General features: G+C 44.8%; 3 protein-coding genes across 5 annotated transcripts in view; 1 reads left to right on the top strand and 2 right to left on the bottom strand.

Moving 5' to 3' along the window:
- Positions 1-492: 492 nt before the first annotated feature.
- Positions 493-6,522, bottom strand: Tmod4 (tropomodulin 4). 2 transcript variants are annotated; one of them, XM_040287558.2, is made up of 9 exons: positions 5,478-6,522; positions 3,989-4,145; positions 3,568-3,684; positions 2,907-2,996; positions 2,593-2,723; positions 2,391-2,498; positions 1,558-1,701; positions 1,162-1,306; positions 493-609 (listed from the first exon to the last, which is right to left on the bottom strand). In XM_040287558.2, exons 1-9 carry the CDS (start codon positions 5,607-5,609, stop codon positions 587-589), a joined length of 1,047 nt encoding a protein of 348 aa, XP_040143492.1. In that variant the 5' UTR covers positions 5,610-6,522; the 3' UTR covers positions 493-586. The 2 variants fall into 2 exon arrangements, with proteins under 2 accessions (XP_040143492.1, XP_040143491.1); XM_040287557.2 differs by lacking the exon at positions 5,478-6,522 and adding an exon at positions 4,345-5,446.
- A 131-nt stretch (positions 6,523-6,653) lies between these two features.
- On the bottom strand, positions 6,654-20,431 carry Vps72 (vacuolar protein sorting 72 homolog). The gene is made up of 6 exons (XM_005331205.4): positions 20,226-20,431; positions 14,231-14,383; positions 13,941-14,055; positions 13,356-13,532; positions 7,513-7,657; positions 6,654-7,235 (listed from the first exon to the last, which is right to left on the bottom strand). Exons 1-6 carry the CDS (start codon positions 20,340-20,342, stop codon positions 6,848-6,850), a joined length of 1,095 nt encoding a protein of 364 aa, XP_005331262.1. The 5' UTR covers positions 20,343-20,431; the 3' UTR covers positions 6,654-6,847.
- Positions 20,432-24,636: 4,205 nt separating this feature from the next.
- Pip5k1a (phosphatidylinositol-4-phosphate 5-kinase type 1 alpha) overlaps positions 24,637-26,990 on the top strand; it is a 49,106-nt gene continuing 46,752 nt past the window's right edge. The window contains exon 1 of one of the 2 annotated variants that reach the window (XM_013361178.4): positions 24,637-25,150. In XM_013361178.4, the coding sequence (XP_013216632.1) occupies positions 25,069-25,150 (82 nt within the window). In that variant the 5' untranslated portion in view covers positions 24,637-25,068. The remainder of the gene's footprint in view (positions 25,151-26,990) is intronic. The other variant, XM_005331206.5, reaches the window with a different exon arrangement.

The following is a 26,990-nucleotide window of genomic DNA, read 5'->3' as shown; positions in this document are numbered from 1 at the left end:
TCAGGATTTCAGATCTGTTCATTCTCAACCTGGCCATTCCTTCTCTGCAATGTACACAGCTCCCCATACTTCTAATCCCTCCCCCACCTTCTACCAAAGTCATGCCAAGCGTCAGCTGCATGCAGCCCAATGCCCTATTAATAAGTCTGTCAGAAAGAGGTCTTTGCCCTTCGTGTTGTCTGCCTCCTTCCCCACCTCCACTCAAAGTCCTTCCCAGATCAAATCACATGAGGGTTGTGGGTAGACTGGGGGACTCTGGTCACATCTGGAAACAGAATTGAGGCCAAATACTCTGTGAAAGTAGAAAGACTGAAGGTATTGGCAGGTTTGTGGGGAACACCAAAGGAGGAAGCTCCCCCACCTTCTCCTAGTAACCTGAAACTCTCTGCCTGCTGATCCCCAGAGTATAAATAATCCCCTGATGAACTGGCAGTAACCCTTGGGGGTTAGCGCCAAGATTCCCACCCAAAAGCCCAAGAAGGAGTCATGCAGGATGGACAAAAGGGCCTTTATTTACAGGAAGAGGGGAAATGAGAATTTACGTGTCCAGGGTTCCCAGCTCTAGTTGGTCAAGGGAAGGGTGGTCTTATCTCTTCTTTTGCTGGCGACCTGTAAATGAAAGAAAGCAAACACAAGCTTTTGTTCCATCTCCTGATTTTGGCAAGGGTACTCTTCTTTCCAGTTCCTTAGAATCATAAGATGGTAGTGTCTTAGGCCACCTGACATGTCCATGCCACATTAATACCATAAAAAACTACACCAAATATTAGAATTATGGCTGGGCACAGTGGCACATGCCTGTAATCCTAGTGATTCAGGAGGCTGAGGCAGGAGGATCACAAGTTCATGTCCAGTCTCGACAACTTAGTGAGATCCTGTTTCATAAATTAAAAGGACCGAGGATGTAGTTCAGTGGTAGTGTACTCTGGAGTTTAAAAAAAAAAAAATTGTCCAGCTTCCTTCCCACCTCTCTATGGGTATATATCCGGGGCAGAAGAACTTTCTATATACTTTCTCATCACTCATGGGATCTGAACTTCTCATATGAATATGTCTGGCAACAACCCAAGGTGTTTGTCACTAAGTCTGCTTTCAGGAGCATCAACCAGTTTCCACATTTCCTGTCTTCAGCTCACACACACCATGTCTGCAATTACTTACGTAGTTCATTGTTCCGAGTCATGGCTTGGGCTGCCCGAGCTCGTGGCCCCTGTTGTGTAAAGTGGTAGCCAAAGCGAACGATAGAGGGACACTGCTCTAGCACGGTGGCCATTTCCATCTCCACTGCATCACCAGGCCACTGGCGCTGGAGGAGGAAGAGGTGGAAGCTGTCAGCCACCCTCTGGGTCATTCACCATGCCAGACCATAGATGCCTTTGGGGAGTCAAGGGGCTCGTTTCTCCAGGTGATGAAGAAAGGTGCTGACTTGGTTTCCCTCACAGAGAGGAACAAGAACTCCAACAAAATCAAGTGAGATAACTGCTCCAATGGTTGGCTCAGGGAGGAAACTCATTGGGTATTAGCTGAAGGTGAAGACCAAGGGAAAGGAATGCTGACCTGGTTGTCCACACGGAGCTCAGTGAGTGTGGCATTTTCCCGAACAGCCTTCAGCACAGCCATGAGTCCTGTGCTGCTAATGAAGTTGGATTCAATGTTCAAGCTCTGGAGACTACGGTTCTCGCGCAACATGTCAGCCACCGCCTAGGTAGTAGGAACTTGGGTTAAGATTAGGAGAGTTTCACAGATGACTGAGGAGAAAGAACAGGAGCAAGAAGGAAACAACTTTTTGAAGAGTCCTTGAGGAGCTGTAAGTGGGGCTGGAGGGAGACTGAAGTAAGTAGTAGGTAAAAATGGAAATTAAGCACACAGTGGAGTTGGAGTATGAGAAAGGACTGAGGCCCTTTGGAATAATCATTTCAGGATTTCAGAGCTGCAAACCATTGGATTATGTGTCAGGGTCCCCATGAGATTTTTTTTTTTTTTTTTTTGTGTGTGTGGTGCTGGGGATTGAACCAGGGCCTTGTGCATGCAGGGCAAGCACTCTACAAACTGAGCTAAATCACCCCCCATGAGGTCTGTCTGAAGAAAATACAATGAGCTGGGCATAGCAGCCATGCCTGTAATCCCAACAGCTCTGGAAGCTGAGGCAGGAGAATCCCAAATTCAAAGCTAGCCTCAGAAACTTAGCAGGACCCTGTCTCAAAAAATAAAAGGGGCTGGGAATGTTGCTCAGTGGTAAAGCACTCCTGGATTCAATCCCTGGTGCCCCCCACCAAAAAAAGAAAGAAAATATGATGGGAATAGTACCCCTAGCCACTCCTTTATGACAGCCTTGCCCAGGGTTCATATCAAGGTGTGGGGAGAGGACTGAGAATGTCAACTAGTCTTACATTGGCAATGGGGTCACCACTCCTTGTGGCCACCAGACTGAAGCTCCGGACATAGGTGTTTGTCTTCATCGCCTCACACAGTTCACTTAGCATGGTTATTGGGATGTCCTATCAGAGGAACACGAGAGATGATGGGCTAGAGACTCTCATTTGTCAGCAGAGTTATCCCTGTGTTACTGTTTGGAAGATGGGCATCAAATACCTGTATATTATTGAGGTTCACCTCCTCCAGTTCTTTGTCATTGCTTCGAACCCTCTTTAGCATCTCCTCAATGTTTGTGGGGTTTGGGGGCTCATCTGGCACTGGTTTATACTTGTCAGGCTGTACCACACCTGATGGGTGACAGCAGGAAGGGAACCCCAACATGTCCCCCACAATCTCCCCACTGTTCTATCACTCATGCACCATGTCCTCACCCAGATTCATCTATTTTACCCTTTGCCACCTTTTCTCTGATTCTGGGACTGCCTGCCCAGATCCCTGGGGTGGGGGGGCTACTTCCCCAACACACTCACTGCTAATGCCTTCAGTGTTGCAGATTTCTCCACTGCAGATGGCATCATAATATTGCTTGTTGCTCATCAGTGTGTACATGCCCAGAATTGCTAGAGAGGGGAAGTAAAGGAAGTGCAGGTGATGAGAAGGGGCCTGTTCCAAGCACACCTCTCACCTTACTCTGCAGCAGCATTTGTACATCCTAACCCCTTTCATTTTTCCATAGGGGTTTCCCACCCATCCTCAGTCCCCAGGTTCCCTTCTATAAATTGCCCAAGGCAGTGGTTTCTAAAACTTTGAGATAGGGCTTAGGGAAGTCCCCCTGAGGAACTATAAGAAGGTGATGAGGGTCTGCAGAGAACCCCTGCTGATTTTAGCCAGAACATCTCCTTTTTTTTTTTTTTTTTTTTTTTTTGCTTTTATCTCTGTAAAATTACTCTGGGATACTACCTTGTTAAATTAAAAATGAATATATATATATATTGAATATATATATATGAATATATATATATATATATATATATGTAAACAACTAAGAAAAGTTAAAAAACCACTGCCTGAGGCTTTGACATCTCTGTCCAGTTCAGAATATAGGCCTTTCCCATCTATAGGTGTCCTGTCACAGCAAGGACCCCCCTGCCCCTGATCCTCTACCCTCCTCAAGTTCTCACCACTGCCCACCTGCTATATCACACATCTCAGCATCTGTGGCATGGGCCAGGGCCTCTTCCAGCTCAGGCTCTAGGGTGATCTGTTCCTGTGCTGGAATTTCTCTCTTTGGCTGAATATAGGGTTTCCCTGATGGGGAGATGAAGGATGGTTCAGGCAGAGGTCATTTCTCCCAAGATCCTGGCCTCCAGCTTCCTTCCTTTCTTCAGGAGGTATAATGCTGGGTTGCTAGGGGACACCAGAAAGTCTGAATCCTCTACAAGTTCAGGACTCCTGGATCCCCTGATCCCTGATGAAAACTTCAGAGTGCAAGCTGGCATGCAGGTGTCAGGGCACCCTGGGCAGGTAGGAGTTGGAGGTGAGAGGGAAGTTGGAGGGGAGACTGAAAGAGCCATTGAATTTCTGGGAGGCATGGAAGTCAGGGTCCCCATACCCTTCTTCTCTCCTGTGAAGGGTACCAAGTCATCACGCTCTTTGACTTCTAGTGCCTGTTGTTCCAGGTACTGCAAAAGGGCCTCTCGGTCCAGTGGCCCTGTGGGGCTCTTCTTTGTCTGGTCACGTTGTCTTAATCCAGCTGGCAGGAGCATGTTCTTAGGGATGAGTTTTAGGAAACAAGTCAGGTACCCCTCTGGTGTACCTCTAGGGCTCCCTAAAACATCTCCAGATAGCTTTTCCCTGGCTCTCTTGGGACTCCAGGCCCTGTAGTTAGCTCTGGTCTCAGCCACCCGGAGCCCAGCACCTTTCCCAAATGCCTGGGGACTACTCCTGGTTCTGTGCTGCAGCCCCTACCTCAGGGTCCATCTCCTGTAGCTCGCAGTCCAGCTGCTCTAGCTCCTCGGGGCTCAAGGTCCTTAGGATCTCATCTTCATCTATATCTCTGTATTTCTCCAGTTCCTTCTGATATGATGACATGGTGACCCCCACCCCTTCCCCACTGTGTGGCACTGAGAGCCTGGGGGGACATGGAAAAAGTAGTTGGACATGGAAAGATGGACATGGACACAGTATGGACATAAAGAGAAAAGCCGGGGGTAGATCACTGGAGGTTAGAAACCTAGTAGGGGAGGGGAGGTTAGTTTGTTTAGAGTTAGAATTGGTGTCTCCTTCAGCTTCTATCCAATTTGGATGGGGATCCCAGGATCCAAACTGGGTTTGTCCTCTCGTTGTGTGACAGGGAAATCCTGGCAACAGGCACCCCATACCCTCGCCCATCAGGCCTGTTGCCTAGCACAGCTGCTGGGAGCTCTGCCAGCACAGCTGGAGTCATGCCCAGTCCCCACTGAAAGGTGTGTGTATGGGGGTGGGGTGCACAGAGGGCTTCGGGGAAATTTGTCCTCTCCTTACTATTACTCAGTTTGTTTTACTAAACTGGCTAAGGAAAACAAGGAGGGCTGTTGGGGGAGGGAGGCGAACTTTTTTATCCCACCCGTATTTCCTCTTTTATGTGGAGGGATCAAAATTTCACTTCACCTCTTTGCTGAAATTCTGAATCCTTAGGGAAAGCAAGGACTCAGAAGCTAGGGGACTTCCAAGTTGGGGGAAGGGCATTATGGCCTCAGGAGAAGGGACTGAGTCCCCATATCTGTCACCAGGAAGGTGACACCAGACCAATGGGTGAGAAATGCCTTTTAAATGGAGTAAAGTCTCTCTTAAAACTGTGGAAAGATTAAACTCACATGATCTTTTACAATGTGAAGACATACACAAACCACACATACACACCCTGCTAAGGTAAAAGACCCAAAACCAAAACGTGTGTGAGACACTTATATCGACAACATAAATGACACAGTTAAGGAACAGGGTGGTGGCAGAGACAAACACTGAGTGACAGAGACATACTCATGTTATTTAAGAGCTACTCTTCTTCTCCTATCTCCCACCAGATTCTCAACTATAAGCCCCCTGCTGTCCCCACTTACCAGTCCTGATGGCCACCTCCTTCTCACCTCCCCTTCTGTCAGTAGTTCTGTTCTACTGGGGCACTGCTCCGGCAGCAGGAGGAGCCTGGTGCCCAGCCGGGGGAAAGGGTGGGGGAACAGTGAGATCAGCATTTTATTATTTTAGCTCTGGCCAGGTGGGGGGTAGTGGGAGATCACATATACACAGCCCCCATACCCTGCCCAGCCCTGAGAGCCTCTAGTGGCCATTAATAGCCATGGCACCTCTGCCTCTTCTCTTCATAAAAGCCCAGTCCTGGAGTCAAGTTCATGAGAATCAGATGGTTTCTACTATTCGGTGTTTGTTACATTTAAAGCAGTAAAAACAAGGTCAATGTGCTGGTTTCGGTGGTACAGCCTGTAATCCCAGTGACTCAGGAGGCTGAGGCAGGAGGATCTCGAGTTCAAAGCCAGCCTCAGTAACTTAGGGAGGTCCCCATGCAACTCAGTGAGACCCTGTCTCTAAATAAAATACAAAAAAGGGCTGGGGATGAGGTTCAGTGGTAAGCCCCTTTCCCCACAAAAATGTTGGCAGATGTAGATGTTTGTTTACAATAGTAGATGTTTGTTTTGATATCTAATTTTTTTAAAAAAAATTTTTGTAGTTGTACAGCATGCCTTTATTTTATGTGTTTATTTTTATGTGGTGCTGAGGATCGAACTCGGTGCTTCACATGTGAAGGCAAGTGCTCTGCCACTAAGCTACAGCCCCAGCCCCTTGGTATCTAATTTTAAGGTGTTTGTAATCTAGTTGGAGGAATGAACACAATCAAAAAAGGACAGGGGCTGTGGCTGTGGCTCAGGGGTAGCGCACTTGCCTGGCATGGGTGAGGCATTGGGTTCAATTCTCAGCACCGTGTGTAAATAAATAAAATAAAGGTCTATCAACAACTTCAAAAATATTAAAAACAAAAAAACCAAGCTGAGCATGGTGGCACACACCTGTAGTCTCAGTTACTCAGGAGGCTGAGGTGCAAAGCCTGCTTAAGCCCAGGAGTTTGAGATCAGCCTAGGACACACAGCAAGAACCCGTGTCAGAAAAAAACAAGAGATACAAAGGACAGCACATAATAAATGTTATCAAACAAACACAGAGACCCAAATAGACTCAGACATTCACAAATACTTCTTGTCCCAATTGTAGAATAGACACCAAACTAGAAGGATCTTTCTATTTTATTAGATTAAAAAAAACCACAACAAAATGAACAAAGAATTGGGGGAAAGATGGGGAAAGACATATAGAAGAAGAATGGGCAATCAGAGATATTAAGGGCAGAAGTAGACAGAGAGGGAAGATCAAGAGCCCCATTTTCAGGCAGGAAAGAGTTTTCTAAGGACTAGACATCTCTTCATTTGATGACAATTTTCTGGCGCAAGGCTCGGGGCCCAGAGCCAGGGAGGGGCTCAGGAGGTGGGGGGCCAGGGCCCAGGGCTGAGGCAGTAGGAGGCAGTCCATGGGCAGTGATGTACTTCTTGTAGGCCTCACGGATGATCTTGAAGGCTCGAGCAGTGGCATAGGGGATGTCTGTAACAGGGTCCCGGTACAGAGCTGGACGATGGGTCACTGGGCAGACCTCCCGAACAGGGATCTTTGGGGGCCGACCTTGGGGGAACCATTCCTCAAATGTCGCATCATCACTAAATGTGATGAAGGTACGCGAGCAGCGAGCAGGTGGGATGACAGGTCCAGTCCCAGCATGGGGAGCCAATGAGGAGGCCGAGGGAGCAGGATCAAGTCTGAGGACAAAAGACAGGGAGAAAACACAAGAGCTGAGGGGAAATAGAGTCAGAAGGGAAGAAATCAGATGAGGAAAGAGGAAAAATGGGAGTGGTGGGCATCCTGAGAGAACCTCCTAGATGATGGTAGATGGGAAGAAATGCGAGGCTAAAAAGAAAGACAGGAAAGAGAAAAGAGAGGCTGAAAGAAAGGAGCTGAAGGAAGGGCAGATTCTGAAAGGTGCAAGTCAGGGAGGCTGTGAGGAAAGCGGCGAGCTCAGCAGGCTGGCCCACTTACCCTTCGACATCCACATTCTCCTCCTTGGGGCCCAGCTCCCCGATGAGTGGCACCGTCATCGAATGATAGGTGATTATAGGCCCAGGGCACTTCCGTTTCTTGTGAACCTGTTTCTTTTTGTCAGCCTCCAGTCGCTCATATGTCTCTTCAGTGTCACCGGCAGAAATGAAAAGATGGTCACTCTTCCCTTTCCCACACTCAATTCGGTTCCATAATCTCTCAATTATCTCTCTGGCCACTGACCTGGCCACTCATACGGCTCCCTAACACCTCCCACTTCAGGAGTTTTCTTCTTACCCCTCTTCACATCCTCCCTACTCCTCCTTTCTCAAGTAACTTGAGTTCTCAAGCACTCAGCACTGAAGAACCTCAAGCTGAAAGGGACTCTGTGACAAGGCGCCGGTTCCTTTTCCTGGGTGCTGGACTCTCCTCTATGAATACGCTGTCAACTACGCTGCTCCTGGCCAAGAAATGGATTACACTCTTTCTTCCCCAGGCTAATCATAATACCCACTCCACTCAACCACTCCTCATACCACAGTTTTGATTCATTACCTCAATTCCCCTGTATCTAGTACATTCTTTTGTATTTAATTATTTTTGTGATATTAGGGGTTGAACCCAAGAACCTTCTACCATGGAGCTACATCCTCAATCCCTGCAGCTTTTTTTTGAGACGGTTTCGCTAAGTTGTCAAGGCTGACCTTGAACATATAATCCTCTTGTCTCAGCCTCCTAGTCAATGGAATTATAGGTGTGTGTCACTGCACCCCTGGTACACTCTTCTATTACTGTACCTATTACAGACTTTGGCAGAGGCTGCAAGCTGGCAGACCATTAAGTGTTTGATACTGAGGATTAAACACATGGGCACTCTCAACCACTGAGTCACATCCTCAGCCCTATCTCACTGAGTTGCTTGGCACCTCACCATTGCTGAGGCTGGCTTTTAACTCTAGATCCTCCTGCCTCAGCTTCCCTAGACACTCGGATTACAGGCATGTGCCACTGTGCCCATCTGATCTGCAGTGTTTTAAAGAAAAACTGGAACTAGGTAGGCAAGGTGGTGTACACCTATAATCCTAGCAACTCAGGAGCCTGAAGCAGGGGATTGAATGTTCAAGGCCAGCTTTAGTAATTCACTGAGACACTCTCAAAGTATAAAATGGCTGAATGTAGTGGCCCACACCTGTAATCCCGATGACTTTGGAGGCTGAGGTAGGAGAATCACAAGTTTGAGGCCAGCCTCAGCAACTTAACAAGATCCTGCCTCAAAATAAAATAAAAAGGGCTTAGATATAGTTTAGTGGTAAAGCACTGCTAGATTCAATCCCTATACCAAAAATAAATAAATAGGGCTGGTGTGTAGCTCAGTGGTGGAGTACCCCTGGGTTCAATCAGTACTGGGGATGTGGCTCAGTGGTAGAACACTTGCCTAGCACTCATGAGGCACTGGTTTTGATCCTTAGCAACACATAAGTAAATAAAATAAAGTTATTGTGTCCATCTACAACTAAAAAAAACAAAACAAAAATTGGAACTGTTGACATTCAGAAATTGGGAAATGATATTTAAATATAGATTTCTGGTTCCTTTTAAATTTTTATTTATTTATTTATTTTCTTTAGAGAATTTTTTTTTTAATATTTATTTTAGTTTTCGGTGGACACAACATCTTTGTTTGTATGTGGTGCTGAGGATCAAACACGGGCCACACGCATGCTACTGCTTGAGCCACATCCCCAGCCCTCTGGTTCCTTTTTTAAAAAAACAAGGAAGCCAGCTGCAATGGTTCATGCCTGTAATTTCAGCAACTTGGGAAGCTGAGGCAAGAGGATCGCAAGTTCAAAGCTAGCTTCCATAACTTAGCAAGGCCCTAAGCAACTCAGCAAGACCCTTGTCTCAATATGGTAAAATTTTAAAAAAGGGTGGAGCTGGGAATGTGACTCAGTGGTTAAAAGCCCCTGGGTTCAATTCTGGTATTGAAAAAACAAAACAAAGAAACAAACACATACACAAAAAGGGTGGGGGGGAAGCATAGTGTAGTGATGCATGCCTGAAACTCCAGCTACTCAGGAGGCTGAGACAGGATTACAAGTTTGAGGCCAGTCTCAGCAATTTATCAAGATCCTCAACATCTTACTGAGACCTTGTCTCAAAATATAAGGGGTGGGGGATGTGGCTCAGTGGTGGTGTCCTGGCTTCAATCTCTGGTAAAAAAGAAAAAGAAAGGCAGGCAACCTGGCAACCTTGAGTTCAAGTTCTCACTGGGAAGCAATCAGGCAGACTATTCCTCCCTTCACGCATTCCTCCCCAAGCCCCCTCAGTCCTTGCACTAGCTGTACTTTGTGTCACCTACCTGGACCCCATGACCCTGCTCTATGGTAATTCACAGTTGGTACATGTCTCCTCCTTATGGGCAGTGAGTGTGACCCACATTACCTACATGTCATCAGCATCAGGCAGCATTCCACACATTACAGGTACTCAAAAGTATTTGTTAATGAATAAATAAAAATACTCCTGTTCCCTCTCTTCTGAATGAACTCCACATTTCTGTGTCCTTCTTGTATGTGGGTACTGTGTACAGAATTCTCTAACGTCTGACCATGAGAGGAGTGCTCTGGAAACCTCTTCAGTGACTGAAATTCTCTTTTACTTGAACTCTGGTAATATTGCTTCTTCTACTTTGACCCAAACTTTCAATCCCTTGCCTTCTTTACAAGGCATCCCTCAGTTCTGTGGACCTCCTGCTCTATCATCAGCCAACTCACCCGTATCCTCACTCAGCATTCCTTACACAACTTGCTTTACTGGAAACATGGTCATCCACTGAGGCCACTGCTCTCCCTGCAGCCTTCTGGTGGAGGCTGCTCATTCTCTCATGTCCCACATAGGACACACCTGTATCCTACTGAGCTCTACAATGCAGATGCAGGGTTTAGATCACTTTTCTTCCACCTACCTACAGACCCCCTTCTCTTCTGAGACCAGTCCAAAGTCTACAATAATTTCTCTAAGTCAAAGTCATTCTCTTATGAAGGACTTCGGCAGGAGTTTCCACTCTTCTCCACTCCAACTCCTATCATCTTAGGTTATCCTGGTGATTTCAAAGCCTGGAGTCTTGATATCACTCATGGTTGATGATACTTCTCAATCATTAGATGTTTTGAGGGCAGCTACTGTTTTAAAAGTACTGGACTATTATCATATATGTTTATAATTATATATCCTATTTTAAAGCCAATATAATTACTATTTATCATTATTGTTATTTATTATTCTTTTGGATGTGTGTGGTACTAGGGATTGAACCCAGGGGCCTCTACCACTGAGCCACATCTCTAGCTTTTTTTTTTAAAGACAAGCTATGCTTTGTTGGTTTGAGGTTGGCCTCAAACTCGGGATCCTGGGCTGGGGATGTGGCTTACGCGGTAGTGCGCTCGCCTGGCATGCGTGCAGCCCGGGTTCGATCCTTAGCACCACATACAAACAAAGATGTTGTGTCCGCCGAAAACTAAAAAATAAATATTAAAATTCTCTCTCTCCAACCAATAAAAATAAATAAAATAAAATAAAATTCTCTCTCTCTCCCTTAAATTAATTAATAAACAAAGGTTAAAAAAAAAAAAAACTTTGGATCCTCCTTAATTAGCCTCTCAGGTAGCTGGGATTACAAGTATGTGCCACAGCATGCAGTTTAGAATGGAAAATTTTTAAAAAGTTATGAAGCTGGGCATGGTGGTACATGACTGTACTCCCAGCTACTTGGGAAGCAGAGGCAGGAGTATCCCAATTTTGAGGCCAGCTTGGGCAACTCAGCAGGACAGTCTCAAAAAATAGAAAGGCCTGGGAATATGAATGTAGCTGAATGGTAGAGTGTCCCTGGGTTCCATCCCAGTACCATAGGGAAGGGAAAAGATCCATGAAAATACATTCTGAAGATGTTAGGGCTGAACAAAATCTTTTCTCAATCATTGTGTTCTTTTGGAGTCAAGTTGTCTAAATTTCATAACTATTGTTAAACTAGCATGGCTTCGGAACAAAGTAGTTAGGGTAAATAATCTTCCAATCTACAGCAGAATTATATTTGACTTATTTTTGATCAACTATATATATCCTTGGTCAAAAAACAGAGAAAGAGCTGGGGATGCAATCAGTGATAGGGCACTTCCCTAGTATGTGTGAGGCCCTGAGTTTGATCCACAGCATTGAAACAATAAAACAAAACAAAAAATCCCCCCAAACAACAACAACAACAACAACAAAACACCATAAGGAAGAGATTCAGGAAGAAAAATAAATACTTAAGGTGATTCTACTTGCGTTTTCACTCAATAAAAGTATATCTCAAAAAAACATACGACGGGAGGTAAGAATCTGCTGTTTGCTCTATCTCTCATTTACCTCTCATGATTTGAGACTATTTTGCAAAAGAAATTCATAATTTTAGACTGGGTACAGTAGCTGGGTACTCCTGTAGTCCTATCTACTTGGCAGGTTGAGGCAGGAAGACTACAAGTTCAAGACCAGCCTGAGCAGTTTAGACTGTCTCAAATAAAAAATAAAAAGGGGATGTAGCTCAGTGGTCTAGCACCCTACCCCCCATATCAACTGAAGATATTTTTAAGAATATGTACAGTGGGGGCTGGGGATGTGGCTTAAGCGGTAGCGCGCTCGCCTGGTATGCGTGCGACCCGGGTTCGATCCTCAGCACCACATACCAACAAAGATGTTGTGTCCGCCGAGAACTAAAAAATAAATATTACAAAAAAAAAAAAAAAAAAGAATATGTACAGTAAAGCAATTTATCTCATGAAATTACTAACCCTGATTTTCAATTCTCATGATTATTATTATCCCATTTTGTGAACAAAGATAACAAGCAAGATGGTGGCTGGTGTGGTGGTGCATACCTGTTACTCCAGCTACTTGGGAAGCTTAAGGCAGGACAGTCACAAGTTCAAGGCCAATCTGGGCAACTGTCTCAAAGTTGAAAAAAAGAAGGGCCAGGGATATAGCTCAGTGGTAGAGTGCCTCTGGGTTCAATCTCCAGTACTACTTGTTTTTTTTGTTGTTGTTGTTGTTGTTATACATGGACACAATAGTTTTGTTTGTTTATTTTTATTTGGCACTGAGGATTGAACCAAGTGGCTCACATGTACAAGGCAAGTGCTCTGCCACTGAGCCATAACCCCAGCCCTCTAGTACTCCTTAAAATAAATAATTAAATAAATAAAAGCAAATAAGATAAAGAAGTAATTTTCCTGCAATCTTTTTTTTTTTTTTTTTTTTTTTTAAAGAGAGAGTGAGAGAGAGGGGGGCACAGAGAGAGAGAGAGAGAATTTTAACATTTATTTATTTTTTCTTAATTCTCGGCGGACACAACATCATTGTTGGTATGTGGTGCTGCTGGGGATCGAACCCGGGCCGCACGCATGCTAGGCGAGCGCGCTACCGCTTGAGCCACATCCCCAGCCCCTTCCTGCAATCTTAACACAAGTGAATAGTGGAACTATTTGGTATGGTTCATGAGATCAAATCCAGGAGCTCTAGCATGCTAGGCAAATGTTTTACCAGTGACCTATATTCCCAATCCCTAGAACTAGAATTTAATTCTATATAATTTTTATTTTTTATAAAAATACCTAAATGTAGCTTATTCTTTAGAGCCCACATAACTGCATTTTCCCTTGCTCTTAAATACCTATCCTTATTTATGTCTTCTGATTCCTTTGTCCCAAATCTGTCTCTCTACCATTCTCTGGTCCTCCAGGTCTCAAAAGTTTTTCTTATGTTCCTCAGCCTATCTCTACCTATTTTCCCTGAAACTACAGACTGACCCAATGAACGTAAGTTGAGCTCTTCTGTGATCTTGGCCTCTCTGAGCAGCTCTTCTTGGGTCAGTGGTCTCTCACAGTGGGGCCCCTTACGCCGCCGGGACTGGCCCTGTCTTTCCTGTACCCGAAGAAATGTTTGTCGAGTATGTTCAGCTGTAGATTGGCGCATGGACTTCCGACCTGGAAAAAGTCAGATGGGAAGAAATCTTTTGAAGTCACGTCTACCTTCTTTGTTTATTTATATATTTTTAATTTTTTTACTTGGATATAATTTCAAACTTACAAAAAAATTGTAAGAACTGTACAAACAGCACCCATGTATCCCCTTAATTTACATCACCTATTGTTAGTATTTTGCCCCGTTTTATTCTAATTTCATTCTCTGTGTGTGTTTTCTCTAAATGATCTGAAATTAAGCTGTACATATCATGGCCTTTATTCCTAAAAATAGTGTGTATTTCCTAAAAAAAAAAAAAAAGATTTTTCTTACATGACAGAATGCTTATCAACTTCAGTAAACTTAACACTGATAAAATAATTCATCATCACATTCTAATTTTGTCTATTGATCCAAATTTCCATACTCACTGTCAGAGCCATCATCCTGTAGTTCAAGTGGCAGCAGTGCCTTCTCTTCTCGGGCCTTCTGAGAGCTACCAGCTGGGGTGCTAACCTTTCGAGGTCTCAAGCTCTTTAGAGGCTCCTGGACACAGATTACAATTAGATACCGGAGAACAGAAGAGATAAGGAGAAAGATGAAGATCTTAACAGACAAACTAGCATTGTAGAAAATGGGACCAGTGTGGGGAGCACTGGGACCCAATGATGGAGAGAAGAGGGATTAAGAAGGTCCAAAAAACTCAAGATTCCTCCTGTACCTTATAGGCTTTAGTGACTACTCGGCGCTTCCTTCTTGGCTCTTCTGTTTCTCCATCACTGGATGGTTCATCCCCTTCATCAATATCAAAGTCAGAGTCCACCTCATCCTCTGTGTCTGACTGGTCTCCTTGATACTCATCATCTCCAGATTCCTGAGAACACAATGAGAGTGGCTGGCAATAGACTTATTAATATCCCTTCATAAAAGAGAATTTCTGGGGTTGGGGATGTGGTTCAAGTGATAGTGTGCTCACCTAGCATGCGTGAGGCACTGGGTTAGGTTCTTAGCACTATATAAAAACAAAATAAAGACATTGTGTTCATCTAAAACTAAAAAATGAATTAAAAAAAAAAAAGAACAGAATTTCTTGGGCTGGGGCTGCAGCTCAGTGATAGAGTGTTTACTTAGCATGTGAGAGGCACTGGGTTCGATCCTCAGCACCACATAAAAAAATAAACAAATAAAATAAAGGCATTCTGCCATTTATGACTAAAAAAATATATATATATATGGTTTGGTCTCTACCTACAAGAGTCTAATAGTCTAGCTGAGCACAGTGGCACGCGGCTATAATCCCAGTGGCTTGGGAGGCCAAGGCAGGAAAATCATGAGTTCAAAGCCAGCCTTAGCAATTTAGCGAGGCCCTAAGTAACTTAGCGAGACCCGTCTCAAAATAAAAAAAAGAAGGGGCTGGGGTTATGGCTCAGTGGTTAAATGCCCCTGGGTTCAATCCCTGGTACCTCTCTTCCTCCCAAAAAATAGTCCCATAGACTAGTGAAGTACAGGAGACATCGTCATAAAAAAAATATTTTTTGATTACACTAAGTTATTATAGTGAAAGGATATGGATTAAAACCAGCAAAGATAAAAGATGCATAGAGCAGAGGCCAATTTTCCTCTTCCACTAATTCTGCCAGTAACAATGTATAATAACTTGTACCTAATACTGCCAAACAAAGGGGCTCACCCAGGTTTTGTGTTCAGGATTTTTATTTGGGTGGGGGTCTCTGTCACTGTGTGGCTTCTCAGTTACTCAAATTTTGGCCCCTCCCAATAAAAACATTTTAATACAAAGCAACATAAAATTCCAAATGGCAATACAATGTTATAGATCAAAGAAGACTGGTGGTCCAAATCTAACCTTTAGACTTCAATCCTTTAAACTAGAGATCAAAACACTTTTTCTGTAAAGGGCCAGAATGGGTCAGATAGGGAATGGGTCAGTTGGAATAAAACTTGTAGTTTACTGACCCATGATTTTATTTTATTTTTTGTGGATGTTGGGAATTGAACCCAAGGTTTTGCACATGCCCGGCAAGCACCCTACCACTAGGTCACATCCCCTGCCCCTGAACCTTGATTTAGACTATAAAGGATGAAAAGAACTTGAGTCATAGTTTAAAACAGTATTTAGACAGCCAAGAGGGAAGAGGGACTCCCAGGCATTTGGAAAGACGGAAAAAGGTTCAGAAGCAGGAATGTACATAGAGTGCTTACAGAATAAATATTTTTTTTTGGTGGGGATGGGTACCAGGGATTGAACCCAGAGGTGCTTACGCCCTGAGCCACATCCCCAGCTCTTTTTTGTATTTTATTTAGAGACAGGGTCTCTCTCACTGAATTGCTTGGGGCCTTGCTAAATTGCTGAGGCCGACCTAGAACTCAAAATTCTGTTGCAGTACCCTCCCCAAGCTGCTGGGATTATAGGCACGTGCCACTGTGCCTGGCAGAATAAGGATTTAGACCTAAGTAAACCAGGTTTATCTCTGGCAAGAAACCTTAGCTGGTTGCTTTGGCTCTAGCATAACCTCCTTCCAACAGTGATTGCCCTATAAAATTTCAAATTAGGTCTATGGAGAAAATTAAATGTCAAGCTAATAACTATGATTTAAACCTGCAGCTTACTGACTTCTAATCCTCTCCCTCTCCTTACCTATAGCAGTACTGATAATCATTGTTGAGATCAACTAAATTTTCTGAAAAAAAAAATGTATTATTCCTTAGGTGTATTGGGATGGAAAAATTTTGGGGTATTACTATCAATAATGCGAAGCCACTGAAGATTTAGGGGCGTGAATAAGGGATGTTCCAGAAAGCTCTGAGGGTTAGTTAAATGTGCTGGAAAAGCTAGAAAATCTGAAGTATAGCCTAGGCCTGAGGTGATACAGGTTAAGGCTAGAATGGTAGTCACTCTGGAAAGAAAGTGGGGGAAAGTCACTTAAGGAGAGTCAACTGGGACAAGTGCAGTGGCACACACCTGTAAAAAATATGTATTATTCCTGTAATCCCAGTGACTCAGGCACTGAAGCAGGAGGACTGCAAGTTCAAGGCCAGCCTCAGCAATTTGGGAAGTTCCTGTCTCAAAATGAAAAAAAAATTTAAAAGGGCTGGGGATGTGGCTCAGTGATTAAATGGCCCTGGGTTCAACCCCAGTACAAAAGAAATAAAGTGGGGGGGTCGACTGGGTTGAAACCACTCAAACATGTGGATCTCCCTTCAATCAATGATGCAGACTGTTCTAATCTTGATACACAGGTTGCAAAGCAAGCACATAACACAGATGGTTGACACTCCACACCAGCCAGAGTTCAATCCTGCACTGATGACCATCATTTCCTCCAAACCGATGTTTGTGAAAGACAACCTAGGAACACATTCATCCCATCAGCTCTTAATCTAGTATTAAGCCATATCACCACAGGGTAGCTCAACTTCCCATTAGAAATGTTTTCACTAAATTATGGATTTACTACCATTCATTTAGCATTTATCAAGAGTCTTTAACAGACATGGCTAGTTAAGGTAGTGTTTTTATATCATCTACCAACCCCATTACTTTATATATATCTTATATAAGGACGCAATGATAAATTCTCCTTCATGCTGAATAAGGTTTGTCTTTCTTGAAGTACTTGTATGCCTCTTTCTTACTAAAAAAAGAAATTCAGACTTTGGCTGCCAGGAAGCTCACAGCTAAATTTAATATCAATTGCTATTACCATTTTAGCATAGGCTCCTGGTACAATTACTTCTGACCTGTCTCTATTTTTGCTGTTCTTACTTTTTGTTTATATTATAAGCCTCCTTAAATCCTTTTTGGAAGCTTAAAGGGTACATATTAAATAACGACTCGTAAAACGACAGGAATAGGAAAACAGGCCTTGGAGGAGAGATGAGAATGTTCTATTTTAAACTATTTGATTAGTGCTGTATCAGTAATGACTCCCAGTTACTAAGTCCTGGGGATTCTATTTTCTTAATTTCTCTTGAACACTACTGTCCATGTAACATTTTCCCCTCTCTGGTGCTGGGGATCCAACTCAGGGTCTCAGACATGCTAGGAAAGTGCTTTACGAAAGCTATACCCTCTGCCCCTGTCCCATGGTTTCTGTACCGGGGAATGAACCCAGGGGCACTTAATCAAGAGCCATATATTAAGCCCTTTTATTTTTGAGACAGAATCTCACTAAATTGCTCAGCGCCTTGTTGAGGCTGGCCTTGAACTTAGAATTGTCTGGTCGCTCAGATTATAGGCTTGCATAATTACGCCCAATATTTCCATGGTTTCTCTACTTTCACTGCCCCCTTAAGATTATTTTCCTCATTACATAATCATTCCTCACTCCCAGGATTGGGGAACTCAAAGTGCTTTACCACTGAGCCACATCCCCAGTCCTTTTTTTTTTCTAATTTTTAAAAATTTTTAGTTGTAGACACAATAACTTTACTCTTATGTGGTACTGAGGATTGATCCCAGTGCCTCACACACACTAGGCAGGCACTCTACCACTGAGCTACAACCTCAGCACCCCCAGCCCTTATTGAGACAGGGCCTCACTAAATTGCTAAGGCTGGCTTTTTTTTTTTTTTTTTTTTTTGGTATCAGGATTGAAATCAGGGGCACCTGACCATTGAGCCACATGCCCAGCCCTATTGTGTACTTTATTTAGAGACAGAGTCTGAGTTGCTTAGTACCTTGGTTTTGCTGAGACTGGCTTTGAACTCAAGATCCTCCTGCCTCAGCCTCCCAAACTGCTGGGATTACAGGAGTGTGCCACTGTGCCTGGCTCTAAGGCTGTCTTTGAACTTGTGATTCTCCTGCCTCAGTCTTCAGAGCCACTTAGATTACAGGTGTGCATTTATAGAACTTTAATGACTCTTCTCAGTCCTCCAAATAAAGAGCAAACTCCTTAACACAGCTCACAAGGCCCTACATAATCTGACCCAGGCCTTATTAATTACTATTCTACCCTTTAGCCTTACTAATTGCTATTCTCCTGGAAAATGAAAGTAGAACTTACCAGGATCTCCATACCTTTATACATTCTACCCCACTTCTTTCTGTGGACAACCCCACTGCCCCCACTCCCACACTTCTTATCCAGCCAAGGCCTACTTCTAGACTGTTTTCAGCTGAAACGTCATCTCCTTGGGGATGCCTATCCCCACCAAGACCCTGGCACCTACAAGTTATTACAGCATCCTATGCTTACCTCGTTTCAGTCCTTATCTAGTGGTATTTTAATTGGCTGTGAAGCTAGTCAGTTCCCCCACTGGGGTCTGCGATATTTAACAGATCACCAGGGTTTCTGGCATGCTAGGAAAGTGCTCTTTTTTTTTTGGTGGGGGCATTTTAACATTGAGCTACATTCCCAATCCTTTTTACCTTTTTATTTTTAGACAGAGTCTAACTAAGTTGCTTAGGACCTGGCTAAATTGCTGAAGGTAGCCTTCAACTTGTGATCCCCCTGCCTCAGCCTCTTGGGATTATAGGCATGTGCCACCACTACACCGTAATTGGCAAGTGCTCTACCACCAAGGCATACTCCCAACCCCAGGGCAGTGTTTATTTATGTATGTATGTGACTGTGTATGTATTTGGGAATGAACTCAGGGGTACTCTACCCTTGAGCTATTCCTAGCAGCCCTTCCCACTTTATTTTTTGGTATCAGGGATTAAACTCATGGGTGCTTATCCATTGAGCCACATCCCCAGCCCCTTTTAAAAAACATATATTTTTAGCTGAATATGGACACAATACCTTTTATTTATTTAATTTTATGTGGTGCTAAGGATAGAACCCAGTGCCTCACAAGTGCTCTGGATTCGCTCTACCACTGAGCTACAATCCCAGACCCCTTTTTATATATTTTATTTAGAGAGGGGTCTTCCTGACTTGCTTAGGGCCTCGCTAAACCGTTGAAGTTAGTTTTGAACTTGTGATCCTCCTGCTTCAGCCCCACCGCCTGGCTCTTTAGCCCTTTTTATTTTGAGAAGGGTCTCGCTAAATTGCAGAGGTTGGTCTCAAACTTGAGATCCTCCTGCCTCAGTCTTCCAAGTCTGTGTGCCATTGTGCTTGGGCCGGTTGAATTGTTTAATACTGTCTCCCTAGAGCCTAAGACATCCTATGGCACGCTCTAGATGCTTGACACATATTTAATGATTAGAAATATTTGGTCAATAAATATTTAACAAGTGTCAGCCTAGTCCAGACACTGATCGAGGCACTCTATGTATAACGGGGAACAAATCTAACTTTATAAAGTTTACAATCTAACGGAAAAGCAAAAACAAGTAAGCAAACCAAATCAAGTTTCAAATAAAGAGGGACTCTTTCAGGATGGGTAAGGAAGGGTCATCCAAGAAAACATTTCCATAGAGACTTGAAAGCTGAAGACGGGTTATCGAGCCGGCCCCTCTCCGGGGTCCCTCCCGGTCCTCAGTGAGCCGTCGGGCAGCGCACACTAGGGGCCTAACCTCGACGCGCCTGGCGGTCCTGGACGTCCCAGTGCGCCCGCGGGACGCCGGCGGAGGCCTCCTCCATCCCGGACCCAGCCCCGCGTCGAGGGCTGGCCTTTCGAGGCCTCCTTTACCCCGCCCCGCACCCGCGTTTCCACCAGCTCTCAGGGGTCCTCTCGGTTCCCCGCCCCCTCCTCCTTTGTCCGGGGTCCCTTAGCTTCCTCCCTTCCCAGTTCCTAGGCCCGGCTCTTGCCTCAGTGAAACCTCCGTAAGTCGTCTGGTAGAACTCATCTTCTTCCTCTGCCTCCAGAAGCCCAGAAAGCCTGTTCCCAGCGGTCTTCCGGGGGGCCCGGCCCCCAGCCAAACTCATGTCTCCTAGCGAGGCTGCGCGGCCACAAGGGCCCGCTCACCCAGCTTGGTTCCTGGAGCTCGGCGCTCGACACCACTACCTGTGGGCGGCCGCCCACGACGGAAGTCGGGCGTCTGCAGGCAGATGCAGCAGAGCGTCGAGTGCACCCCTCCCCCCCAGCCCCGCCTCTAAATCATTTTTACTCATCAGCTCCACCCACTCTAGCGAAGAGCTTCCAAGCCTTCTGATCTGGCTTGCTTAGTGACACCTGGACCCTCGCTACCCCACGTCTAGTTTGTTGTTGTTGTTTTTGTACCGGGGATTGAAACCTCCAGCGCGCCCCCCTCTTTTTTTAAATTTTATTTTTGATTTTAAGAGGTCGGTCTTCCTCTGCTGCAGCCCATTGTTCATTTTGCCAGTTGGAATCTTTTTAAAAACTCAGACTTTGTCACTCCTCTTTTTGAAAAATTTTAATGTCTCCCCATCATCTACAGGATAAGCAGAAAGCACAGTATTATGGTTCAGTACACAGTCTTAGAACTAGACAGACCTGTTTGCGTCTGAGCTGGAAGGTTTTCTACCTATGTGACTGTACAAATAGCTTTACTTCTCTGAATATGTTTTCTCATCTACAAAATGAGACTGTTACTGTGTGAGAATTAACAGACCACCACACTTATCGAGCCAAACTGAAAAGGGGAAAAAAAGTCCTTTAAATCAGAAAGTCAGGTAAGCGACTGGGAACAGGTATCCCCTCTAGAACTCGCAGCACTTGAATTTTGGAAGCATAGAGTTTATAAAGGGAAAAACCACAATATTTTTTAATATTTATTTTTTAGTTGTAGTTGGACACAATACCTTTATTTCACTTATTTATTTTTATGTGGTGCTGAGGATCGAACCCAGGGTCTTGCGAGTGCGAGGTGAGCGCTCTACCCCTGAGCCACAACCCCAGCTGGAGAATTGTTTTGATTATACATTTCATAGTTATTTTTGTTATATGTCAGGGCCATGGAAAGATACTAATGTATTGTTAACATAGATACAGCTGTCAGGAGGCTGAAAAGAAAACATTTTAAGCAAGCATAAAATGGAGTAGGGTCAGAACAAAATGGCGTTACTGTGGTTCTTTTGCATTTCAGGACTAATAATAATATCTACCTTTTAAAGATTATTGAGAAGATTAAGAGATAATCCTTGTAAAGTCTTTAGCACGGTGTTTAGTAAAGACATGATAAATGTTTCGTAGGAGATAACTACTATTAGCATGACATTTAAGATCCTTCACAATTTAGCCTCTCCCTGTCCTTCTAACCTCACCTCCTGCCTCATCATCCTATTTAAGCATTACTTCCCTATCACCCAATTCTCTGTCATTCCTGGATGATGACCTGGAGGTTTTTCTCTTAGAAATCCTTTCCTTTTTGTCTGGCAAAATTTTAATTTTATAGTAGAGTGAAGTCTTCCTGAACACTCATTCCTCTCTTTCCAGGCAGTTTCCATAGCTGTGGAAATCATGCCGCCTAGGAAGGCATGATTTTGGAATTGTTTCAATCTCAAATAGACTGTGGTATTTATCAAGACACTGTGTCACTTCTGTTCTCATTTTTTATTCTGAATATATGCCTGTCAAACCATAGCACTTGTATGCCTCTATGATGGCACCTATTTCATTTTATTCTAATGACTTATGTATCTATCCACCTTATTAGTCTGTGATCTTTTTGAGGGCAGTGGCTTTATCTTCATCTGTATTCTAGGGACTCTCTTAGTACATGGGCTATATGATATACCTGGGACTAAATTATGTTACTTGAATGAATTGACCATTCTTCCCCTACCATGCAGTCTTGCCAGATTTCTCAGGTTGGCCTCAAATTTGCAGTCTTCCTGCCTCAGCCTCTCAAATAGCTGGAATTACAAGCATTATCTACCATGCCTGTCTGGTACCCATCCTCCTATTCTTGCCCTTGCCAATTCCCAGGCCCTTTATTCTGATTCTATAAACTGGTATAAGACTTGAAGGACTTTTTTTGTGTGTGGTACTGGGGCTTTGTGCATCACAGTCAAATGTTCTACCACTGAGCTATGTATCCTTAGCCCCCCAAAAGATGATTTAATGAAGCTGTGGGTGTATACTCAGATGCATTCAAGTCTGAATATGCGGACATGTTTTGAGGTCACCAAATTGTCTTCCTTCCCAGAGTATGTATTGGTGAACTCCCTTTTTCATTTCCTTAGGGGCACCAAGCCAACATGTACTGTTCTGCCTCTGCTTCCACACCCTGCCACATCACGTCACCCCAGTTCTGCTATGCCAGGAATGTTACTAGAGGAGAATGGCTCCATGACTCATGGGGCACTCAGGGGTAAAGTGGGAAGGGGGACAGAAACAAGATTGAGGGGTACAAGTTGGAAAATACCTGCTTTTTCAACATTCCTAACTTGACTTTTGGATTTTATGTTCATTCAGTCATTTATTAGGACATTTAGTAGACATTTATTAGGCACTTACTCTGTACCAGGCACTAGTCTAGATGCTTGAGATATAAAAATGGATAAGATATAGTCTTTGACCTGAAAAGTTTAGTCTCATGAGGGAGTCAAACAGGTAAGCAGACTGACATAACAAGGTGGCAGATGTAATAGTAATCTTCTGGCAAAAAAGGTAGGAATAAAGATCTCTTAAGAAGCTATAAATTAGAGATTTCTTCTTCAGGAGAGCTTAAGTCAAATTCATAGATCAACTCTCAGAGATAAGATTCCTGTTTAACTGTCTTTGTTCATTCAGGAATTTATTGGTTTATTTCTAAACAGCTTTACCTCTACACTGAGGTTTTTTTTGGGGAGTGGAGTGGGGTGGGGGGTGTTTTTGTTTTTTTTTTGGTGCTGGGTTTGGAACCCAGGACTTGGCACATACCAGGTAAGTCCTCTACCAACTGAACTATACCTCATCCCACACCAGTTGGTTCTTAAAGTAACTCAGGAAATGGAAGTAAATGCATGTCTTTTCTGAAAACAAGGATAATTTACTCAATTGATATATTTTTTTCTTAAATACTTTTTCTGTTTGATATTTGTTTACTGCATACCTGTGAGTCAAATTCTGTGCTCCAAGCTGTCTAGTTGTATGTTTAGTTGGGTGGAGGGTATAGGTATAGGCCATCTTAAAATACTTCAGTACTAAACATTATTGAATAGTAATCCCAATCGGTTGATGTTTGTTTACCTTCAGTACCTAGAAGACAAATAATCCAGCAGGTGGCAGCAAGAAAACAAGTATTTTATATCTCGATGAAGCTGAGGTAAATGAGTAAAGGATAGTCTTTGGACGTTCCTGTCCTATGTTCCCTTTGGAGGACCCAAAAGACATTGGGGGCTACAAAACTTGAGGATTTTCCCATTCCTCTTCATTTATTCATTCCACAACGAGTTGCTGAGCAATACTCCGTTCAAAGTCATGGGTCAAAAGAGTGAACCAAACATCCCTTGCTCTCCAGGGGCTTGGTGTGATCAGGTCTTCAGCTCTCCACCAGGTTCCACACCCTCCAGGGTTTTTTGTTAAAGCGGTGCCGTTAATTCAATTAGAATTAGACTAGATTAGAAGCGGGGGGATTTTGGCATATCGAATGTCCTTTGGGGCATACCTAATTGAAAGTTGGAGGCTAAAGACTTTGGATCACGGGAAGCTTTGTGATTCGGTCTCATCGCCTTCCGTGCTTTTTTTTTTTTTCTTTTTTCTTTCTTTTTTTCTCTATTTACAGGTCTTCATTGATTCATTCACCAATATTTACTGAACTCCCACACTGTGCCCAACTTTGAGTTGGACGCAAACAAAACAGATCTATCTCTAACGTCTTTCTGACGAAGGTAAGACATATATTAAACAAGGTCGTAAAACCGATAAAGGGCTGGGAAGAGTTCTTGGTGGCATGTGACGTTTAGTATATTCGACGGCTTAACGTCTCTGACTTGGTGCCAGCGCTCCCGCTGTTCTTTCCTGGGCTGTGAACTTGAGAGGGACGGCCCGAGCTGACTTTTTTCCGAGTTTACAGCACGCAAAACCCAAGTCCTTTCAAAGAGCCGTTTCAAAGTTGACTTACCGAGCCACCGTAGGGGCGGTCCGCCGCCTACCTGCTCGCCAGTCTTCTACTCCTGGATTTGTTAGGGTGTGAGGAACCCGCCTCACGTGACCATCAGCAGCCTTCCGATTGGTTTTGTTTCCCCTCCCATTCAGTGGGTGGAACCCTGAGGCAGCAGGTCGGGCGCAGGCGCACAGCCTCTTCCCACCCCCTTGGCCACCTAGGACTGGAGCCCTGCGGTTGGGCGATAAACAGGCTGCGGCTAGGGAGGAGGGAAGCGGGGGGGGGGGCGTTCGCTCCTTTCGGACTGCTTTTGGAAGTAAATGCCTTATTTTCCTTTTGGGTGAGGTTAGGTCCGGACGCGGGGTCCAGGCCGCCGGTTTGAGCCTACTCCCTTGTGAGAGCAGAAAATCGCTCCTATGGAGAGCGATTAAAGTTGCGGAGGGGACAGCGAGCCGGGAGTTTTCCCCATGGCCGGCGAATGGTTCGGCCCTGAACTGGTCCAAGAGCTAGCCGGACGCGTCTGAGAGAGGCCCCAGAGGGGGCGGGAGGGCGGTCCGCAAAACGCGAGTTCTGTGGAGAGACGTGGGGAAGATTCGATTCCGAGAAGAGGAAGAGCCTGACTGAAAGGGAGCGAGGCCGCTGAGGGGGAGGGGGCTGCCAAGATGGCGTCGGCCTCCTCCGGGCAGTCGGCGGTCGGATTTTCATCCTTTGATCCCGGGGTCCCTTTGAGTAACTCGGCCTCAGGTAAGCCAGGCGGGGCGAGGGCGGAGTGGTGGTGCGGGCTGTGCGGTCGGAGGTAGAGCGGGACTCGGCCGGGCACCTGTAGCCGGGAAGGTCCGAGGGGTTCCGGGAAGGTCCGTAGCCTGGCTCTCAGGGGTTTCTGAGTGGGCAGGGAGGCCGCGAAAGGGTGAGCTTAACCGAGAGGAGGGAAGCTGTCCACCATGGTGACTGTCCCAGAGATCGAGTGGAAGGCTTCCAGGCGGAGGGGTGGATACGGAAGGTGGGGGTAGGCAGGAAACTCTGGGGGCTTAACGAGAGGAGTCGGTGTGCGAGGCAGGTGGAGCCCTCGTCGATTGTGCAGTTAGTTGGGTCAGAACGTTGAAGAGACGTGGGGCTTGGACGCCGCCGCGTCTCTGGACCCTTGGAGCCGGCGGAGTCGGAGGCTGGGTTTGTTGGGAGTGGGAGTTCCTGGAGCGGTCTTCGACTCCCCTTGGTGCGTCATTGCCTCTCTCTGCTCCCCGCCCCCGCCCGCGCGGACACGCGTACATATTTTCCCAAACTCTATCCGTGACTTCCCTCCCTGGCCTGCCCTACTCTGGGAAGGAATTAGAAATTTTGAAGAGAACCTAAATAAATGTGGAGAATTCGTGTCAAAAGATCCTGAAAACAGACGGAGAAGATGAAGTGGAGTCTTAAATTCCAGTAGAGCCTGAGGGAAGGGATGTTTGGAGTTGGGCCCGGGAAGGAAAGAAAAGTGGGGGATGGCTCTAAGTGCTATAGGGGACTATTACATAATGGGAAGGAGACTGGAGGGATGCTGGATGCATCCGGAAATTGGAGAACGGAACCCAGCCATACAGAGAGTAGTTAGAAACTAATGAAGATTAAGAGAGCTGAGAACGCCTAGAAGAAACAGATTGTGTGTAGGAGGGAAAATGTGTGTATGGGGGGGTGAGTCAGAAACCGTTCTGGAACTTCTATTAGAAATGTCTCATATCCCAGATGACTGTTGTCTCTACACTGTGAACAGGAGAGGCTTGGATGTTGGATGCTTTAGTTGAGATTTTGTTGACATATTCTTAGGCCTGGAATTGCATCCTTGCTGTTTTGAATCTGCTAAATAGAGGGTTCCACCTTAATCATTCCAGCTAAAATGAGAGAATATGTAGTCACAGTTACCTTGTAAGATGCAGTTTTATTTATGAATATCTATTTTTAGTGTTGTGTTTTGTGTGTGGCGTGAGCCAAGGGGCACTTTTATCACCCAGCAACATATTAAGCCTTTTTAATTAATTTATTTTTTTATTTTGGATTTTTTTTGGGGGGGGATTCTTGTTTTGGAGATTGAACTGGGGGGTCACTCAACCACTGAGCCACATCCCCAGCCCTATTTTGTATTTTATTTTTAGAGACAGGGTCTCAGTGAGTTAGCTTTTTGCTTTTTGCTTGAGCCTGGCTTTGAACTCACCATCCTCCTGCCTCAGCGTCCCCAGTTTCTGTGCCCCATGGTGCCCAGCTTGCTTATCTGTCTGTCTATCTATCTATCTATCTATCTATCTATTTTTTGGAGCCAGGTGCTGTGGTACAAGCTTTGTCTTGGGAGGCTAAGGCAGGAGGATCACAAGTTTGAGGCCAGCACTTGCCTAGCATGGGTTCTGGGGCATGAGCCCATGGTTGTTTTACCACTGAACTACATCCCCAGCTTTTTTTTTTTTTTTTTTTTCTTTAAAGTTGTAGTTGGACCACAGTACCTTTGTATTATTTATTTTTATGTGGTACTCAGGTTCAAACCCAGGGCCTCACACATGCTAGGCGAGTGCTTTACCACTGAGCCACAACCCCAGCCCCCATCCCCAGCCTTTTA

The sequence above is a fragment of the Ictidomys tridecemlineatus genome, chromosome 11 (assembly GCF_052094955.1).
Source record: "Ictidomys tridecemlineatus isolate mIctTri1 chromosome 11, mIctTri1.hap1, whole genome shotgun sequence".
Classification (NCBI taxonomy): Eukaryota; Metazoa; Chordata; class Mammalia; order Rodentia; family Sciuridae; genus Ictidomys; species Ictidomys tridecemlineatus.
This window is presented reverse-complemented; position numbering and strand designations above follow the sequence as displayed.

What these genes read in the sequence shown, in the direction of transcription:
- Tmod4 (XM_040287557.2), bottom strand. Translation starts at nt 4,767, where the DNA reads ATGGGCGAGGGTATGGGGTGCCTGTTGCCAGGATTTCCCTGTCACACA. An exon ending in CAACACTGAAGGCATTAGCA is followed by an intron (nt 2,724 to 2,906) that starts GTGAGTGTGTTG and finishes GTCACCCATCAG; the next exon opens with GTGTGGTACAGCCTGACAAG. An exon ending in GTGGTGACCCCATTGCCAAT is followed by an intron (nt 1,702 to 2,390) that starts GTAAGACTAGTT and finishes CCTACTACCTAG; the next exon opens with GCGGTGGCTGACATGTTGCG.
- Vps72 (XM_005331205.4), bottom strand. Translation starts at nt 20,342, where the DNA reads ATGAGTTTGGCTGGGGGCCGGGCCCCCCGGAAGACCGCTGGGAACAGG. An exon ending in CTTACGGAGGTTTCACTGAG is followed by an intron (nt 14,384 to 20,225) that starts GCAAGAGCCGGG and finishes TTGTGTTCTCAG; the next exon opens with GAATCTGGAGATGATGAGTA. An exon ending in ACAGGATGATGGCTCTGACA is followed by an intron (nt 13,533 to 13,940) that starts GTGAGTATGGAA and finishes GACTTTTTCCAG; the next exon opens with GTCGGAAGTCCATGCGCCAA.